The sequence below is a fragment of the Peromyscus leucopus genome, chromosome 5 (genome assembly GCF_004664715.2).
Source record: "Peromyscus leucopus breed LL Stock chromosome 5, UCI_PerLeu_2.1, whole genome shotgun sequence".
Taxonomy (NCBI): domain Eukaryota; kingdom Metazoa; phylum Chordata; class Mammalia; order Rodentia; family Cricetidae; genus Peromyscus; species Peromyscus leucopus.
This window is the reverse complement of record NC_051067.1, coordinates 44,973,672-44,995,374: the sequence shown is the minus strand read 5'-3', so window position 1 is coordinate 44,995,374 and position 21,703 is coordinate 44,973,672. Positions and strand designations below refer to the sequence as shown.

Genomic DNA, 21,703 nt, shown 5'->3' with positions numbered 1-21,703 from the left:
TAAATTCTTGTTGCGTTTGTTGTTAGCAATTTATGATATGCTAAATCCAAACAGTTACATACTTCAAAGAAGCAACCCAGTTTAAGTCACTGTGACTGTTTATACCATTGTTAGGAGTTGGTATTTAATAAGACATTTAAATGCTTTCAAATGTTTTGTTTTTAGCAACAACAAACTATTTTATGATGGCTTTTCATTAATCAATTTGGAAATAAAGAGAACTACAAACTCATATAAAAAGAGAGGGCCCACAAAGCCTCTCACAATGAGGACAAGATAATTCATTTAGGCATCAGGTCCAAGCTTACCTTGCAGATAGGATTTTAATAAGCTCTTTTCTATTCTGCACCCGAAGATGGTTCGTTTTATACTTGGAATCATCAATCAACTCAGGCAAATTCAAGACCTAAAAGGAAAAAAAATAGATACAATTCACAAGTTTTTCACATACCTTTAGGTCCTGGCTAGATGCAGCATTCAAGATCTGCCTCTCACTTTTTTTTCTTGTCTTCACCCCTCTCTACAAGGGGATGGAAGCAGCAACACACAACTGAAAGAATCATATTGGTGAGTGAGTCTTGCCAATTATATGAGAGTGCTTTACTATATTTATGCATATATGCCTATATATGGAAGCACAGACAAGTTATCAGATGTCCATAATATATATATGGATAAAGACAAGTTATCAAATCCTCAGAAAAAGTCTTACCTAAAGGAATGTGGACAAAGTTCCAAAACTAGATAAAACTAGCCTAAAATCTAACAACAAAAAAAACCTTAAGTGCCTACATTCATTTATATAAAACCTACAGTCAACATCTATCTTAGGGGCACAGACCTATTTGTTCCACATGTTAATAAAATGATATAATCTATCCCAGTAGCCCTATTCAGGATATTGTATAAGGTGCAAAAATAAAGGAAAAACACATGTATTTGTCCAAATTCTAACCGTTCAAACATAAAATGAAAAGACCTTCTTCCTGCAGGAGTGTCACTATTTTTCTTTAGTATGTCTCCCTGAAGGAACACTGACTACAAATGCTGTTACATACTTCCTCCTCTGCTGCTTCTCACTAAAGGAAAAATCTATGGAGCAAATGTCTTTGGATCTTGTGTAGTTTTAACAAGACCATAATGATAGTACCACGTAGATTTGGAAGGAAAAGGACAAGAATGTGTGGAGACAAGAGTTTGGCAGCTGTGCTGGAAAGTCACAAAGAGTATTTCTGGGCTGGGGGCAAGGCAGGTGCCCTGCAGAAAGCCTGACTACCTTTATTAATGGGTTTGCTTTCAATATAAACAGTTAAAGGTTTCACTTGTTTCCCATAGTTTAAATAAAACCAATCCATTAGTCATCTTACAAAAGAGAGAGAAGCAGTGAAGACTCCCCACAGTCAAGACCATCCCAGTGGGGTGATTCCTCTTTTACACCTGCCACTCACTTCTCCCTAAAGGCAGCATTACTCTAAAGGTTTTAAAAGGTAATACTGCATACAGTGTCCCTTCCAGAAACATCCCTGTCACTACACCTGATCCTAGAATTGGTCTCAATGCCTGACTGAGTCACAAATCTCCTTCTAAAGAGTAAATCTTCAAGGGAGAACAAGTTCTTCCCCTAAGTAACAGGCCAGATTTGCAATTCAGGCTGCATAGAAGGCATGCTACTGTTAGCTACATAAGAAGACACCAGGTGACTCTTCCAGGAGGGCTTGGATGCCCTTGTGTCCTCTGCATTTGAGTTAGAAAACTTTTCATTTTTCAAACCTCATACAAATTTGTGGGCCAAAGTAACTATACATCTGTCCTCAGCTCTCCTGGCTGTCTAGACAGATAGCACCAAGGGCAGTGAAGGGAATCATTCTGTAGCAGCTTCAACAGTTGTTCTCCAACCTGCACATCCATGGTGGGGCACACACACACACACACACACACACACACACACACACACACACACACACGTGCACACACAAGGAATAAATAAATATAATAAATATTTTTTAAAGTATTATTAGAACATGGCTTTTAGATAAAAGAAAAGTAAACACTGTCAAGTTCAGACCACTACATACCCTTCTGCCAGTGCAGATGCTAGGCAATTCCTTGAACAGGGTCTTGATACAAAAAGGTTTGAGATGGTGACACTCAGCCACTGCCATGACAGCCCCACTTCAACTTTCTTTATGGCATCTCTGCTTTGATTTTGTGCTTTATCATTCTCTTACTTTAATTTGCCAGTCTCATTATACTTGAAGTGGATTTACTGGTTAGAGCATAGAATTCAATCATGGATTATCTTCATAAATAAATAATGGACAATAATTTTTTTGGGGGGGGGTTTGAGACAGGGTTTCTCTATGTAGCTTTGCACCTTTCCTGGAATTCACTCTGTACCCCAGGCTGGCCTCAAACTCACAGAGATCGGCCTGGCTCTGCCTCCCGAATGCTGAGATTAAAGGCATGCGCCACCACCACCCGGCACAATAAAATATCTTAGGAAGTCAGTCATAATGTAAAACACAAAAGTCATTGTTTCATAAGAAATTAACAGTGGGCAGAACTGATGTGTGATGATTAGAAAAAAAATGTAGCTTGACTAACTTACATTCTTACCAGCAGTGAATAAACTACTTTCATTCTAAACATCATCAGTGATTTGTTTTTGCATTTTTTAATATTCTTTGAAAAGTTTACAGAACTGTACAATGCCTTTTAATTATATCCACTTCCCAGTCCCTCCCTCCAATTCCCTCTTCCACCCTATCTCCTGTCCATATTCAATCTCTCATTTTCCTTATAACTCACTGAGTCCAAAATTGGACCATTATACCACTGGGTGTGGGGTCATCCAAAGGGCAATTGACAACACTCAATGTGGCCACAATTCAAAGAAGAGGAACTCTCTTGTCCCCAGTAGTCACAAACTGACATTAACTCCTTAGCTAGGGGTGGGAGCCTCCTCCCTGCCAGAATTTTTAATTGGCTTGATTTTGTGCAGGTAACCATTGCTATTGTGAGTTGGAATGTGTACACTATGTCATGTAGAGAAGAGTGTTTTTCATAACACTCTTCCCCATTCTTGGGATTTTACATTCTTTCCTCTTCCTCTTCTAGACTGTTACCTGAGCTTTGTGGGGGAACAATGTATCTCATCTATGGATAAACACTCATAATCACGTTCAACACTTTGAACAGGTGAAGTCTCTACATTAATCAGCACCCACTGCAGTCAAAAGGTTCTCTGACCAAGATTGGAAGCAGTGCTGCTCTATGGATATAAACATAAATATTTAGATGGTGGTGGTTTGGCAACTTGACTACTTAACAAAACAAATCAAAAGATTTCCCCTTTGAGTCGATGACTTCCCTTGTAATGTGTTTTAGCCATGTTTACAGAACCAAGAATGAATCCCTTCCCATGAAGTAGGCTTCAAATCTAATATTTAGTGTGGCTGGTTACCCCATAAACAATCTTGCCACTATTGCCCTAGTGGGTATATCTCACCTGGCCCGGGGACACTGGATTTGTGGCACGCAAGCGCCAGCACTGTGTAAAACACAGACAAATGACAGTTTAGGAGCCTATTTATCCCAGATAGGTCACTGTGGTGGTATTGTGTTCCCCAAAATATTGTGTACTCTAATAAATTTATCTGGGGTCAGAGAACAGACAGCCACTAGATACAAAGGCTAGAAAATGGTGGCACTCACACCTTTAATCCTAGCATTCCAGAGATAGAAATCCCTCTGGATCTCTGTGAGTTCAAGGCCACATTGGAAACAGCCAAGCATGGTGACACACGCCTTTAATCCCAGAAAGCCAGCCTTTAATCCCAGGGAGTGGTGGTTGAAAGCAGAAAGATATATAAGGTGTGAGGACCAGAAACTAGAAGCTTTTGGCTGGTTAAGCATTTGGCCTGGTTAAGCTTCAGGCTTTTGAGCAGTAATTCAGCTGAGACCCATTCCGGATGAGGACTCAGAGGCCTCCAGTCGGAGGAAACAAGACCAGCTGAGGATCCGGCAAGGTGAGATAGCTGTGGCTTGTTCTGTCTCTCTGCTCTACCAGCATGGACCCCAATAACTCGCCTCGGGTTTGATTTTATTAATAAGAACTTTTAAGATTCCTGCTATAGGTCACCCACAACAGATCAAAGAAATGATTCCACAGAAATCGAGTTTATGAACTAATAGGCTACTTATAGAAACATATAGAGCAATGAAGAGTTACTGTAAAACCACGGGTGACTCAAAAGCCTCTGAATTGCCAAAAATTCAGGAAGGCTATGTGTCCAGAACTCCCTACATGGTGTGCAAGTAGCTCATCTGGTTGAAGAGTTTCTTAATCCCAGTAATTGTCATTTATATGACATTGGGAGAGGCCTATGAATATTACATCTTCCATCAGCTTCTTGAGTATTGTATGCTTCAGTCGCTTTCTGTGCCTTGTTTGATTTGTTCAATTCCTGACTCTTGTAAGCCTCCTACCTCCCTCCAGGAAGTAATGTTTCCATATGGAGAAAACTGCTACATAACATTCTGTCCCTTCCTCTAGTTCAGCAGTCCTCAACCTGTGGGTCATAACCCCTTTGGGGGTTGCCCATCAGATGTCCTGCATATCAGATATTTATATACAATTCATAACAGTAGCAAAATAACAGTTATGAAGTAGAAATAATATAATTTTATGGTTGGGAGTCACTACAACATGAGAAACTGTACTAAAGGGTCACAGCATTATGAAGGTTAAGAACAACTGCTCTGTCTTTTAGGTTCTTTCTGTTCCATCTTCTGGACTGTTTCCTGTGCTTGGAAGGGAGTGATATACATGTCTGATTATTTTAATCCATCGATGACTAAATATACGCCACTACTACCACAGTGACTGCCACTAATTTTTAAGAACAGTCTTTCCATTCATTTGGTTATTTGTCCCTGTGCTTTATCCAACCTTGGTTTCAACAATTCTCACTCATATCTAATTAGTGAGAAAGACCCTCCTCTTTCTCACTAATTAGACTCCCAGCGCTCCACAAGGGGCCTAGCCGTGGATGTCTGCATCCAGATTCCTCAGTCCTTGGATGGGGTTTATGGCACTATTAGGGTGTTTGGCCATCCCATCACCAGAGTAGGTCAGTCCCGGCTGTCTCTCGGCCATTGCCAGCAGTCTTTTGCGGGGGTATCTTTGTGGATCTCCGTGGGCCTCTTTAGCTCTCTGTTTCTTCCTTTTCTCATGTGGTCTTCATTTACCAAGGTCTCCTATTCCTTGTTCTCCCTCTCTTTTCTTGATCCAGCTAGGATCTCCCGCTCTCTTTCCCTCGACCCTCGCCATTCATTGCTCCCACTCATGTCCAGGCTGTTCATGTAGATCATGTAGACTGAGTCTATCAGGTCGATCCCAGTCCTCGGGGGAGACCTTGATCTGGAGGCGGTGGGAATGGGGGGTGGGCTTGGGGGAAGGCGAGGGGGGCAGGAAGGGAGAGAACAAGGGAATCTGTGGCTATTATGTAGAACTGAATAGTATTGTAAAATAAATAAAAAAAAAAAGAACAGTCTTTCAGCATACTACCCACTGAAAAAAGAAGTCCCCCCCCCCAGGACCATTAGCTGTAGTAATCTATGAACCTAAATATAAATATTTGGGATACTATTTGACAGGAATGTCACACCTATTTATCAAATAATAGCAATGACCTTCCAAACCACTGACTTTTAGCTTTTCCTTCCAATCAGAAAGCAACATATTAGAACATAATAGTCTTGTCACTATTGTACCAGCAAGCACATCGTATCAGGCAAGCTGATGGGCTGTAATAAACAGTGTCTAAAACTGAATAGGATTATTGGTAATAATTCTCCCTTAGTAACCTACATAGTGCTTCCTGGCACTAAAGAATGTGGTGATATTGTGTTCCCCAAAATATTGTGTACCCTAATAAATTTACCTGGGGTCAGAGAACAGACAGCCACTAGATACAAAGGCTAGAAAATGGTGGCACTCACACCTTTAATCCTAGCATTCCAGAGATAGAAATCCCTCTGGATCTCTGTGAGTTCAAGGCCACATTGGAAACAGCCAAGCATGGTGACACACGCCTTTAATCCCAGAGAGTGGTGGTAGAAAGCACAAAGATATATAAGGCGTGAAGATGAGAAACTAGAAGCATTTTGGCCTGGTTAAGCATTTGGCTGGTTAAGCTTTCAGGCTTTGGAGCAACACAGTTCAGCTGAGATTCATTCCGGATGAGGACTCAGAGGCTTCCAACCTGAGGACACAGAACCAGCTGAGGAATTGGCAAGGTGAGATAGCTGTGGCTTGTTTTGTCTCTCTGATCTTCCAGTGTTCACCCCAATACCTGGCTCAGGTTTGATTTTATTAGTAAGAACCTTTAAGATTCATGCTACAAAAGAAAGCCAGTAAATAGGTGAGAGCTTCCAGTTTGGTCTCAACCTGATCTCTCTATGTCCTGTAGCAAAAGCATGCAGTGTCTTTAACAACATGGACTTGCCACCTGGTTGTAGCCTGTAACCAATGGTGGTAGTAATAGCCTTTATGGTTTGTAGAGCCTTAGGAGCCTCCCTGGTCAACAATTAATAGAATAGTAGTAACCTGGCCATGGCGTAGGATTTTCATCCAACCTCTGGTTCTTGAGAGTCCTTTTCTGCCTTCAATGACATCTTTGCTCAAACTCTGTTTTACTGTTTATCTTGATACTTTTCTAAATAACTAAGAAATATCAAAGGTTATAATTATATAAATAAACATTTTAAAGAGGATGGGTATGTTCTATAAGGGTCTACTGTCATCTATTCCAATTGTCACATCATCTTGGCTAATGAGATACAAAAAAAGAAACATTAGAAAAGAGTCTCACTGGGGAAACAAACTACTCTTAAGGGTAGGCTGCATGCTCAACAGTACATGGACAACAGAAAATCAACTCAATGGCATTTTTGAGGGTCCTTGTCTCATGTTGTTTCGGGACTCTTCCTTTTTAAATGTTTTATCATTTTTTTTAATTTAATTTTTTTCTTCCCTCTTTTTTACCCTATGGGTCCTTTGTGTATATATTATGGCTTCCAGTTTAGTGTTTTTCTGGGATTCCTGAGTGTGTGAATGAGTAGGTATCTGTGTTTCTTATGCCTTCTCTTGGGCTCTTTTTCTTCTGTTTGCTTGTTTTATCCAATCCTAATGTGTTGGGTTTTATCTGATTATATTACATTTTATTATTATTCCATAGAAGCCTGTTTGTTTTCTAATGAAAGACAGAAAGGGGATGGATTCAGATGGAATAAGAGGTGGGGAAGAGCTGGGAGGAATAGAGGGAGGAGAAATCATAATCAGAATACATTATGAGAGAAAAAATATTTTCAAAAAAAGGAAAAAATAAATTGGAAAAAACAAACAAAAATTGTATATATGAAAAAATAACAAATGTGCTAATCATAAAAAAATCTAATATAATACACAACTAGATAATACGCAGAAAGTGGGAGATTTTGGAACACTCAGTCCTGAATGGCATGTCTTCATCAAACCCCTACCATCAGGGCTCTGAGAACTACGTGGAAGACGAGGTAGAAAGATTGTAGGAGCCAGAGGGGGTGGATAACTCCAAGAAAGCAAGTGTCTTCCAGAGACCTCAGGATTGATGCACATATAAACCCACAGACACTGTGGCAGCATGCATGGGGCCTGTGTAAGTTCAAGCCAGACAGAGTCCCAGTGCTGGGAGGAGGAAGTGGACACAAGCTACCATCCCTATCCAAGAAGATATATCTAATTTACATCTGCTTGCAAAGGAAAAATTAGTTCTCTTTAACGGTGTCTCCCTGGCTATATTAACCACACTTAAAAGTAGGTCCTACACCCAGCAGTAGACGACCAAAAGAAAAAAAACAAATTCAATGGTATTTGTGTAGACTTTTGGTCTCATATAGATTTGTTTGGGAAGTTTTTGTCTTTCTAGCCTTTTTCTTATATAGTATGTTTTCTGGTTTTGTAGTTTTATGGATTGTGTGTGTATGTATTTCTAATTTTTTTCTTCTTTTTATTATTATGGTTTGTTTGGTTGGTTTGTCTGTTTTCTATAGAGAGAAAGAAAGGGCATGAGTTGGGTGGGTGGGTAGACAGGAAGAATTTGGGAGGTGTTGGGGAAGAGGAGATAGTGATCAGATTATGTGGGACGAAAAGAAAATTTCCAACAAAAAAAGTTCAATATAAAACAGAAACATCTCAAAACTTGTTTCAGTTGTTTCATAAAAGAGCAATGCTGGATACAGCAACCACAGATGAAAAATACTACTCTATCTAGCCATCCATGGCCCACAGTTCTTTCGTATACACCAAGCGGCCTCCTCATCCTGGAGTGCTGCTGCAGGACTATGGTCAATCTCCCCTCCCCTGATATCCTTGGAGAGCGGGAGCAACTTGAGATATCCAGTGTACCTCAGGCCCAGGGAGTCATGGTCATGCTTTGGCATGCCATGCTGGTGTTTCGAAGTGGGGCTTCTCAGCACTGACAGGCTCTGGGACAACACTGGCTCTTGTCTTAGCAATGGCCATACTTGAAAGGGCCTGGGTTGGGTGAATAATCTCCACCTTTATTGCAAGAGAGACATGTACATTGCTGCATACTCAAGACCAATTTGTTAGCTCTTGGTCAAGCTTAATCTTTTTGACCTGTGACTTTTTTTATATCATTTATGTCTTCTGTAAACTGTTGCTCAGATCTTAGAGCCTTCCAGAACCTCAGTGGCATAGCTTTTGGTTTTCTGTCAAATTTTTCCTTAGGAACTTTGGCTTGATACAAACCTTGCCATACTTACCTTCAAGTGACACGTCTGCTGCCTTTTATCATCCCCTCTTGATTGTTTTATAACTTTTGGAAATCAATTTACATGGTTGTCTAAATAATTTAGATCTACCAAAGCCTTTCTTAATTCATAAAGATCACCTCTCACCATGGAGTTTGGCAAAGTCACTAAAGCTCCATACTAGCTTTGAGGTACCTACCAAATCAATCTCTTTCTTAGCTTTCTTGTGCACACACAGTCTTATCCAGCTGAATGTACTGACATCAAACATGATCTCTCTCATGCCTCATTCTCTTGGTAATATACCTGCCTTTTCTCCATTTGATATCCAGTCCTTAACATCCATTGGATTCTTAGTTGAAAATAATTAAATACCCCTAGTTACTCCTATGAGCCAGTGCATCAGGAACTGATTTTCTTAGTTTTTCTCAGTTTCTATGCTAAGGAGGGATGGGAAGTTTCATTACTCAGTTTCTCTACTTTCACTGAACTCAGAATAATCCATTCCACCCCCATGTGTCACAGCATCACAAACCAGGTTATGAGAGATTCACTGTTTAAAAGTCATTCTCTGCTGAGCACTGTGGTGCATGCCTTTAATCTCAGCACTTGGGAGGCAGAAACAAGCGGATCTCTGACTTTGAGGCCAGCCCAGTCTACAGAGTTCAAGGACAGCTATGACTAAAAGGAGAAACCTTGCCCCCACAATAATAATAATAATAATAATAATAATAGTAATAGTAATAAAAGTCATTCTTAATTCAAGCACCTCAGCTGCTGAGTGTTCCATAAGAAACAGAGTTTCTTATACTGGTCCACTATGAAAGTCTCCATCCTCTTGCTGAATCACAGATTCTCCTGCCCTCTATGTTAAAATGTCTGACTTCAGAGATATCATTCATAACTTCTACCTCATTTTGTTTCTCTTCACTGTCCAATTCTTCCTACTGGTTACAGGTTACAAGTTTTTGCATTCCAGGAAATGTTCCTTAGTACAGACATAATTTAAACTCTTGTTTGTAGCCTACCAGATGTAAGAAATGGCATGCAAATAACTTTATCCCATCTTCCCTTTTGTCTTCCTTTTCCTGACAAATCAGAGGTTAATGCAGTGGAGAACATCTGCATGTCTTTCCCCCAGTGCAGAACATTCTTTCTGGAAGACAGCTGAGCCTTAGCTGCATGCCTCACTACCCACAATAAAGTCATGCAAATGACATTGCACCATTTGGTCCTTCAAATCTTCAATGTCTTTGCTAAACACTTCTACCTTCCCATTTACTTACAGTGCCTATAATGTGTCCTTTGTTGTTGGTGTTTTTTTCAAGACAGGGTTTCTCTGTGTAACCTTGGCTTTCCTAGAACTCACTCTGTAGACCAGGTTGTCCTTGAACTCAGAGATCCACCTGCCTCTACCTCCCAAGTGCTAGGATTAAATGTATGCACCACCATCACTACCACCTGGCTTTAAATGCTTGTATTAGAATTTTTAAAACAGCTGTGTTACATTTTTTGTGAATTATTATTAATCTGTGTTGTCCTGATATTGGTATATATTTATTTTCATCTTTTCTTGTGAAATTTCAGGTTCTTCATAATCTGAATAATTTTGGATACTATCCCAGACATTTTAAACATTGTACTAAGAACTTCTGAATCGAGGCTGGAGAGATTGCACAGGGGTTAAGAGTACTTGCTGTCTTTTGGAGGACCTGGGTTTGGTTCCCTGTACTAGCATCAAAAGGCTCACAACCACCTGTAAATCCAATTCCAGGGGTTTCTGAGACCCTCTTCTGGCCTCCTCATGTACCTACATGCACCTGGTACACTTACAGACAAGAAGCTATACACATATACACATAAATAAAAATAATAATAAAGAACTTCTGAGTCTTATTTAAATCCTACAGAGACTTTCTGATGCTATTGTTTTTAGAAGAGAAATTTACCTGCTTAGGTCTAGGCTAGAAATTTCATCACACTTCCCATATATTTTTGATCTAATATTGGTTCAATTTCCAAGTCTTTGCAGTACCATTAGGATCTGTCTTGCCTGTGCCCCCCCTTAATAGTTACACTATAACTGGACATGAAGGTGCCTGTTGATTCTGCTCTCAGCATGCTTGGTGCCATAATTTGGATTAGGTCAGTGGATATGTAGAACAAGTGCAAGCCCAGAAATTCACAAACACTTTCAAAGCTGTTTCCCTTTGCAGTCCTTCTCTCTGCAGTCCTTCTCTCTGCAGTCCTTCTCTCTGCAGTCCTCCTCTCTGCAGTCCTCCTCTCTGCAGTCCTTCTCTCTGCAGTCCTCCTCTCTGCAGTCCTTCTCTCTGCAGTCCTCCTCTCTGCAGTCCTTCTCTCTGCAGTCCTTCTCTCTGCAGTCCTTCTCTCTGCAGTCCTCCACAGTCCTTCTCTCTGCAGTCCTTCTCTCTGCAGTCCTTCTCTCTGCAGCCTTTCTCTCTGCCGTCCTTCTCTCTGCAGTCCTTCTCTCTGCAGTCCTTCTCTCTGCAGTCCTTCTCTCTGCAGTCCTTCTCTCTGCAGTCCTCTGCAGTCCTCCTCTCTGCAGTCCTCCTCTCTGCAGTCCTTCTCTCTGCAGTCCTTCTCTCTGCAGTCCTTCTCTCTGCAGTCCTTCTCTCTGCAGTCTTTCTCTCTGCAGTCCTCTGCAGCCCTTCTCTCTGCAGCCTTTCTCTTTAGTTACCCTACTTTCAGTGCACTTTTAAGTCAGAAGCCAAACAGCCAGAACACAGGTCAACAGCAACAGATTCACTCCTTTGTTTGACTGAGCTGAGCCGTGAAGAAGTTTCTCTTCCTCAGTGTGGCCTCTGCCCTCCAAACTGCTGGGATTGCTCAGCAGCTAGCACAGAAGAAAGTATAGAGGAGGGAAAATGAAGGATCTCTGTATGGAGACCACAGCTCAGCTTTGATTCTCCTTGTACAGAAAGTAAGAGCAACTCTGGAGCTCAGCTCCCTTGCCTGGTGCCCACACTTAGTCTTCAGGCTCCATTGAATTGAAGTAACAGATTACCCAGACAGGAAACTCAGTAGATCTGCTACTAGTTTACAATAACTTCAAATTCTGATATTCTTTAATCTCCCCCACTGTTTACTCATAGAGTCTTCAAGCAGAGTCCCCGTCTTAAGTGCTCAGGTCTTTCTTATCACAGGCCTATGTTAAAGGGGCAAAAGGAAGTGTGTCACCTGGGTCTGTCCTAGAACCAGAATTATCATACCTAAAATTTTAGAGGCCAGTTAATAAGTGCCTCCTGTGAGCTAGGAACATGTTCCACTTTGCTTATGTAACTAACCCTTATAATTCCCACAATCTATAAGTTGGATTAGTTGTATATTACAATCTACATTGAACACAGAAGGAAACAGATGCTTAGAGAAGATTAAGTACTTTACCAGTGGTTACCTGACTAGAAGCAAGACTCATAAAGCCCATATGAATCATGCTATAATATACCCAGACCACCTGCACTTAAATCAAGTACAGAATTTATTAAAGTTGAAGTTTCCTGTGCCCTACCTCAAACACACCAAAGTCAAATCTTTGAGAATGTGAATATCAGAGATTCTATGCATATTAAAGTTGAAAACCAATGCATTTCTGTACCCAGTGAAGGAAACCATCAGTCTAAATGACTATAAAGAGTATGTCAATATACTTCAAATAGAAATAGTCATAAATGTTGGCATCAATCAGCTTAAAATAGCTTACATATGCTCACTTTCCCTGCTCCTTTGCATCATGTTAAGGAACATAAAATAGAAATTGTCACAAACCAAGGTTCACGTTATATGTAGCAGTATATTTCTGACCCCAAGCCTAGAATTTTTGCTCTGACTCTGGACCCTGAAAATCAGGACTTCTTAATAGGGTTCCTTCTCAAAATGTGTTAGTCAGCCAGTATATCAAATTCTACTTTCCCATCCATTCATCACTGACAGTTGCCACCTCCCTTCCTAGGAGGCAGAGCTATTGTGACTTTCCTAAAGAATCTGACTTGGGCCCACTTTTGTGAGGCTTGTTTGCATGAACCCATCCCTAACAGGTAAGTGTGAGTGAAACAGAGCTAGAAATGTATTCTTTATGTATTGCTGGTAAGAAAAGAGAGCTTGTATTCAAGTAGAAATGCAAAACTTACTAACTTGGATGAAAAGAAGTGTTGTATAAGTTTACATGGCATGGCATAATTACAACGATTGAAAATGTCGATCAAACTGCAGCACTCACTCAGCAAATCCAGCAAATGACCTACAAAACACTGAAACCCTTCACACATTTCCTCCAAGGTCTCAGAATTTTTACAGGCACTGCTTTGATGGCTCATAGCAGGGATTATCATTCCTAACTCACATGTGGGAAAATCAAAGTCAAATATGCCATTATCTAAGGCCCTATGACAGTCTCCCTTTTGAAGCAATGTGCAAGCATATCATAACAGTAAGTCATATTTTAGTACTAAAATGTGTAATAAATATTCTGCTTTGAAGTAAAGGTCTTTTTCAAAAAGTGTTCTTATAGATACTTATGAAGAAGTTTAAACATTTCAGAGTAATCAGCAGAAATGAATCAAAAATTTAAAAAACAAAACAAAACAATGAAGAACTTGGGGAGAGAGGGAGCAGGACAGGGAGGGAGAGGGGCAGGGTCTGGGGGTGGGCCTCCAAACATATGGCACAGAAGGCAAATCTGTACTTGTTTAGAGTAGAGCTGCAGTTTCCATCTCTGCAGTTGAGTACGTAAATGACTTCACAGGCAACAGTTTCCGTATGTTTCATATTTTTAAAGCTGACCATTTGTAATAAAGGTTCTTTGATCCCAGATCAAATGTTGGAATCAATTTTCTCTACACTCCCCGAGTCACAATTACGAAAGCTTCCCCCTTCCACCTCAGCTGTGCCAGCTCTTCCTGAAGTCGGAACAATCGCCACTGGTCACTTTTTCGAGGCTACTCCCCACCTCTGCACTGTGGCTTTGAGCTCTGCTTGTTAACCTCTCACACAAAAGAGACACCATAATAAATAATTCTTGTACATAGGAAGCTAACCACTATAGTGAAAATGAATCCTCTAGGGAGTTCAGGAATCCTTAATAAGACAGAAAGTGTATGGTCACACAGGTGGTAAAAATCTAATCCTTTCTCAGGGAGGAAAAAGGTTTTGATAGGTGAAACCTTTGTGTGCAAAAAGCAAATAAAAATAAAAACAAGTATATCTTAACTAGCTTATATTTCTTGGATTTAAACTAGTGAAAGTGAAGTGACACTTTGAAATTTTCAAAATTCTGTACTTTACTTCTAAAAAGGTCTTAAAACAGAAGATCTAAAATCGAGATAAAAGATGAAAACATTAAAAACTGTCTAGGCAAGGCTGAAAATTTAGCATATTCCTAACCTAAATTGGTCCAAGTATTTCAAGGCTTTCTCGGACCCTGCAGAGAAGGAATATTTCAAATATAACTTTAACTCCTAAAATATTTAAGCACAAATCCCACAGAAAGCTATTCATTAAACAAAGCTAACTGAAAAAGCCTTAAAATTTTTAGCAGAATATAAAGTTAATTTGTAAATACTTCAATTATATTATGCCTAATTAAATATGATATAGAGGAAGGGGAGGAATGGGGGAGGTAGAGAGGAAAGCAGAAAAGTTCCAGGACCAAAAATCCTTCTAAAAAAAAGAGGCCATCAATTCGAGAGGGATTGAGAAGGGACACATGAAAAGGATTGGAGGAAGGAAAGGGCAATGATATAATTATATTTTTATTGATTTAATTTTTTATTTTATTTTACAATACCATTCAGTTATACATATCAGCCACGGGTTCCCCTGTTCTCCCCCCTCCCACTCCTTCCCTCCAGCCCACCCTCCATTCCCACCTCCTCCAGGGCAAAGCCTCCCCTGAGGACTGAGATCGACCTGGTAGACTCAGTCCAGGCAGGTCCAGTCCCCTCCTCCCAGACTTAATTGAGAAAATTTTATGTTAAAATTGCTCATTTAAATTAGATACTACATCAAAAAAGAACAAAACAACAACAAAAATTCTCCAGGACCCAGGAGGTGGAAGGATACCTAAACATGCATAACTTGGTATGCACACATAAATAAGCATACAAAATGCAAAAAGGAAAGGAAGAAGGAGAGGAAGAAAGGGGAGTGTTTACCAGACTTATGCCTCACCATTTGGATCAAATGGTGTGCTTTCAGGTGTTAACACAGGAAACTGAAATAGTTACGACTGAGCAATACTGTCAGGCAAAGTTGAACTCTCCCTCAATTTGTAAAAAAATGAACAGTTGAATCTGCCATCCACCCATTCTGGTGATTATGGATTACCTTGCATACAACAGCAAACTGTTGGTTACTTCCTGCTCCAATTACAAGGTAGCCGTCCTTGGTTTTAAAAGTCTTAAAAAGATACAACAAATACATATGTAAATGTATGTCTGTACAAAGGCAAGACCAGAAAATTAACTTAAATTCCTGATAATTCTATATTGAAAGCTTAATATACTTAAATGATGCTATTCATCAATTCAACAGCAACCTAGTGCATATCTTTTATTAACTGCATCTTTTTTTTTTTTCATTTAAGACTTTCAAGCTGCTTCCCAGCTCTTCTACTAACTTCTACAATGTTGGAAAAAAGTGACAAAAAAATTTAAGAAAATGTCTCATAATGTGAAATTCTACTTTCACTACACTGTAGATTGATTTTTGATATTTCAAAGTTTTGTGTTTTCTTGGTTTTCATTCTCACTTGTAGAACTTTGTACAGCAAAAAGTACAACTATTTATAAACAGTAAGAAAAATAGATGGAGGAAAAAAAGGAGTGAAACTCTTGGGTGTGTCTACTTTCTCCCATAGTGCCCTCCTTTCTCTTAACTCTTGTGTTTAAAATCTATTCCAAAGTATTTTTAATAAATTCCAACTCAGCTTCAGACTTGATGCTTTCCTGCATCAAAGCCAAAGATTCAGTTTTACATGAGTCAAGACTCCTAAAGATTAAGGGCTTTTTTTGGGCTTCTGAGGGCAACAGCTTCGAGCTGTGCCTCTATCTCCCCACTGATTGAAAAGAAGCTGGAGAGATGGCTCAGGGGATAAGGGCACTGACTGCTCTTCCAGAGGACTGGGGTTCAATTCCCAGAACCCACATGGCAGCTAACAACTGTCTATAACTCCAAAATCTGACATCCTCACATGGACATACAAGCAGGCAAGATGCCAAAGCACATTAAATAAACAAAACTAAATTTTAAAAGGTGTGTGCCACAACACCCCAAGAAAGAAAGAAGGAAGGAAGGAAGGAGGGAGGGAGGGAGGGAGGGAGAGAGGGAGGGAGAGAGAGAGATAGAAGGAGGAGGAGAAGCCGGGCGGTGGTGGCGCACGCCTTTAATCCCAGCACTCGAGAGGCAGAGCCAGGCGGATCTCTGTGAGTTCGAGGCCAGCCTGGGCTACCAAGTGAGCTCCAGGAAAGGCGCAAAGCTACACAGAGAAACCCTGTCTCGAAAAACCAAAAAAAAAAAAAAAGAAGGAGGAGGAGGAGGAAGAAGAGGAGGGGGAGGGAGGGAGGGAGGGGGAAAGGGAAGAGAAAGGAAGAAGAGGGAAAAATGAGGAGTTGGAGCTGCATTGCTCTTTGAGGATTTCATGTGTAAACTTCTGAATGATTTTCATTCTTTAGCAGTAAAAACCAACATATCAAGATCAGTCTGTATTTCATGTGGCTTCAAATACATAAAATTGTCAACTGCTCTCTAGGGATAAGCTCAGATGGACAGAAACAGACCCTCAGATTAGGAGCTTCACCACCAAACAGCCCAGCTCTACTGGAAATCTTTTCCACCCACTTTTCCCCACATGTGACCTTAGTGTAATTGAAGAGGTCAAGCTTTACCCTCCAACTGCCCAATCAGTCAGTTCTTTCTCAGCAAGCTCTTTGAATTTCCTTTCTTCCTGGGTCAGCTTTGCTCTGCAACCTCACCTGCTTTCCTTCACTAGGCACTGCTTTTGAGAAGAATGTCGTCATTCTAATCTTGCAGATGTTACTTCTACACTGATGACCTCTGTACTATATTTGAGCATGTCCTTTGCTCAATCAGCTCTAGTCTCTTCTCTTCCTCAGAATTTATGTCTTCTGCCTCCACTGAAAATATCAACACAACACATTAATTTTTGTTCCTTTCCTCCACTTCTATGTGCCAGTAAAATGGAACCCACCTATACCTATACACAACACTGCACTGTCAAGCCGTTGCCACTGTATTACCCTATCACTATATTGAATTGGTACTTTCTTGACTGCTCTGGACAATTATCTGTCACCTTCTCAGGCCCCTGCCTTATTTCCAGGTTCTGTTAATATTCTCACCCATCTCTCTGTCTTGTTCATTGTCCATGGGCTTCCTTGCAGTATTTTCATCACTCCTTAGCACTCAGTCTTTGGTCTTTTTACTTCAGTTGATCTTATGGTAGTCACTAGGCACAAATGGCTATTAAATTTATGTTAGCAAATAACATAAAGATGACATTTTATAATTCTATTCATATGAAATACCCAAAATAGATAAATCCCTGGAGATGGAAAATATAGTGGCTACCTAGGGCTGGAGAAGTTGGTAGAAGATGAGGAATAACTAATGAATTTGGATATTTTTTGGAAGATTGATGAAAATTCTCAGAATTTGGTAGTAATGATGGCTGTGTAGCTATGAAGACTCTTACTTAGTTAAACCCTTATAAGGGCTAATCATGTGATTTTATATCAATAAAGCTGCTATTTTAAATTTTAAATCCACAATAATGAGCCACAATCCTACTAATTACTGGCCAAGCATTTCATAGCCAAACACACGTGGCTGGTGGCTACTGCATTAAACAGTACATGCACAGAGCAAGAAATTGTCTGTTGCATGCTACTGGCAGACTGGGAAATTGCATGTTTTTCTTTCTTATTCTTTCTGCTAGAACCAAAATCTAAAGAAAGTCAAGGTTTATGATAAGGGGTTGACAAAGGGTAAGCAATTGATCAAATGACTAGTTCTAGATAATAAAATAAGAGCTAAAATTTATCTTGCATTTAAAAACTACAGCAAGGTTTTATTCTGTTCAAATGCTACTAAAAAGATATCACATGAACTATTTTAAGCATTTTTCCTTGTTCACAAAGGCAAAAGCAAAGTGTGTGACAAGGATAATGTATTGGTGTTTCTCAAATGGCAAGAAGGGAGTTTGCAACAGACCTGTGGGTAAGCTACAAATGGTTTTAAGATCAGTTTTCTCAATGAACCATGGGGACCATGGCTAACTATGAAGGTATGCCAGTTCTCTACTATTTTATATTTTTTTAAGGTGAGGTGCAAATGGAAAGCAAAGTAACTATTTACTGTCAAGTATAATGCAAAGAGTCATTTTTTAAAAATTGATCAGTGACCTCTTCAATAAGTTTTGGGTAGGTGTGATTTCATTTTAATAAATTTCCTTAAATGAATTGAGAATCTGCTTGCTGTTTCCTTCAACCTCTATTATGTTATGAAACATCTTTACCAATATAAAGGAAATCTTAAGCAGACGCAGAAATTTTTTGGTCATCTGTGAGAAAGTAGATACTCAGCAGCCCTTGAGCTAACAGAATATGACCAGACCACATATTGTAAGGACTGGGGTAAGATTTTGAGTTATCTTAATAACTATTCCCTATTAATATTTTAAAGTGTACAGAAAACAGATATGTTTTAAATAAGAATATTTTTAAAAACTAAATTAGCACCATAGAAAACTGAGTAAGGAGTGAATATGACAAGAAATAAATAAATTACCTATATACCATACAGTATTATAACCCAAAGAAACAGCTGCTCACAGAGCTCTTCTTTCTATTCTCACATACACTTTACATAACTAATTTCTTACTATATTGCTAGTGTTCTTTTTAATATTCCCTCACAAAAACATTGAAATGTCATCATTTCAATAACATATATATATGTGTGTGTGTATATATATATATATATAATTTCAATTACACATTCTGTTTATTTAACTGTAAGGTGTTTTGTTTTATTTTATTAGCTTTAAAGTAAGCATTAATATGACTGACATAATTTTTTAAATTTAATTTACAGTGAAACTGTTACAAAATGTCTAATCTAATTAAATTCTTTAAAATATATTCTTATCTCAACAAACATACTAAACTAGATAATTAAATCCTAGATCAATTTTATTTAACCTGCACAGTTTCAGGCATGTTACATAATTTTGAAAGCTCAGGGTTTTGTTTTTGGTTTTGGTTTTGGTTTTGGTTTTGGTTTTTTGAGACAGGGTTTCTCTGTGTAGTTTTGCGCCTTTCCTGAAACTCACTTGGTAGCCCAGGCTGGCCTTGAGAACTCATAGAGATCATACTAGCTCTGCCTCCCCAATGCTGGGATTAAAGGCGTGTGCCACCACCGCCTAGCGAAGGCTCAGTTTTTAATTCTGTAACATAGGAATGATTAGTACTTACCTTTAAAATTATTATAATGATTAAATTTGTTAAGGTACATTTATTCATCCATCTAACATAATACACTGTATCTCCAGACACTGGGTATAATAGGTTAAAAAAATAACAAGTGACCCTTCACATAAGACTTACATTCTAATAAAATGGCATATATCAGCCAAATACTGACAAAAATAATGGCAGACAGTAACAGGCTCTAGAATGGAAGCATACAGACCATAATGAGATCTTACAATACATAGTCATAATATTGTTAGGGTTGAGGGATGAGAAGCAAAAAAAAAAAAAATTCCCTTAGAAAATGCATTCTAAGCTGAGAACTAAGAATTCATATGTATGCACTGAATAGAGTTGGGGGAAGTAGATGTTGATGAAAGAAAGAACGACATGTTAGGAAGAAAAATAACCTACAAGAAGAGAGAGTAGCACAAACGAGGCTGCAGAAGAAGAAAGAGAGTCAGGTGAAGCTGAAGGCCATAGGAAATATGTTATGTACCATAAAGCTGATGGGAAGTCCCTAAAAGGACTTGACTGATGATGCCTGTATTTCAGAAAGACCTCTCTCTCTCTCTCTCTTCACTGTAATCACTGGTTAGAGGATAAGATTAGAATTGAGGAAGCTGATTAAGAGGCTATTGTGATGATCATGACAGAAGACAGTGTAGTCTTAGACTAAGGTCCAAGTGAGTAGAGACAGAAGAAAATGGGGTCAGTGAATAATTAAGTGGGAAAAGCTAGTGCAATTGATAACAGACTGAGTATGATGGTTACAAACTGCAGACTAAAGGACAGGATGATGCCTCAGGTGACACTGATACTTAGGAGAATTTGTGAGTTTTCCCAGAGCAAATTTCTCAAGTAGCAACCAATTAAAACCTGAACTATAGCCGGGCGGTGGTGGCGCACGCCTTTAATCCCAGCACTTGGGAGGCAGAGCCAGGTGGATCTCTGTGAGTTCGAGGCCAGCCTGGGCTACCAAGTGAGTTCCAGGAGAGGCGCAAAGCTACGCAGAGAAACCCTGTCTCGAAAAACCAAAAAAAAAAAACCTGAACTATAGATTATGGATGTCCCAACATTGCCAAAGAACTTAGGGTGACTGTCCAGGCAACCAGCTATCTCTGTCATTCTAGATTTTTGGAAGTTGCTTACAATGCACTTCCTGTTTACTTGGGTAATATTATATCCTTCTGAGGTCTTTGATGTAGTTGAAGACTAGATAGTTATAATTTTCCTTGGTTATGATAAAAGATAAATTGGATATGAGACTTTAGACTTACAAATACAGGATAAATAGAATATTTTCTCTGAATTTTCCAAATATAAATAGACTGGATATTGTAACTGTAATTCTTGCTTGATAACTGTTTTTGTTAAATGTAATTTTACTATGTTGAAGTTAAAACCTTCCTTTTGTTTAGACAGAAAAGGGGAAGTGATGGGGGAATGTCTTTCTGTACGCTGCAAATATGTATTGCTCTGATTGGTTGATAAATAAAGTTGTTTGGCCTATGGTAAGGCAGCTTAGAGGAAGGTGGGAAATTCAAAAGGAGAGACAGGAAGGTCGAGAGAGATGCCAGTCAGCCACCCAAGGAACAACACGTAATGGGACACAGGTAAAGCCACAGAACATGTGGACTAATTTAAGACATAAGAGTTAGCTAGCAAAAGGCTTGAGCCATGGCCATGCTGTCATAATTAATATAAGCCTCTGTGTGTTTACTTGGGTCTAAGCGGCGGCAGGACTAGTGGGTGAGAGAGATTTGTCCCGATTGCTGGCTGATCGGTACACAGGAAAACTTCAGCTACAATAGATAAAATCTTGGCAATCATTTGCTTATAATGTATAACTGAAGAAATTGCATGAATTAAATCATTTACAAGAAATGGAGTAGGATGAGGACTAATAAATACCTACGGGGCAACATTTTCTAGTCTCAGAAAGAACTTCTCCAGTGGTTCAAGAATGCAGCACAGAGTCAGTCAAGGATGAAACAGCACTGGAATATGTGGGGTGAACATATGCAAACCATGTCAGCAAAGTCGGGAACAAGCATGGATGTAGACATGCCTCCCACATTGATAGGATGGGAGGCACCGAACAAGTTCCCAGTGATTCTACTTTCTCATGCAATAGGGGTGTTTTGAACTTGGTTAGAGAATATGAGACAAGAAGATGAGAAAGAATTCTACAGTTTGCTACAGACAGTGAGAAAGCAGAGCATTGCAAGAAACACAACTGGAAGTGGATGTGTTAAGAGAAGTGCTTCCTTGTCATGTTTCAGTTACCTAGCCTTAGAATAAACACATACTTGCATGCATTATGTTTGGGGTTTCCTCAGAAAGATATGAAAAAGATAAAGACAAGTGTATGAAAGTTA

The 21,703-nt window shown here is 39.4% G+C and overlaps 1 protein-coding gene across 4 annotated transcripts in view; it reads right to left on the bottom strand.

Annotated features, from left to right (window-relative positions):
• Sugct (succinyl-CoA:glutarate-CoA transferase) overlaps positions 1 to 21,703 on the bottom strand; it is a 737,591-nt gene that overhangs the window by 430,575 nt on the left and 285,313 nt on the right. For 3 of the 4 annotated variants that reach the window (XM_037205923.1, XM_028860083.2, XM_037205924.1), the window contains exons 10-11: positions 15,160 to 15,231; positions 309 to 406 (exon numbers count right to left, since the gene is read on the bottom strand). In XM_037205923.1, the coding sequence (XP_037061818.1) occupies positions 309 to 406; positions 15,160 to 15,231 (170 nt within the window). The remainder of the gene's footprint in view (positions 1 to 308; positions 407 to 15,159; positions 15,232 to 21,703) is intronic. The other variant, XM_037205925.1, reaches the window with a different exon arrangement.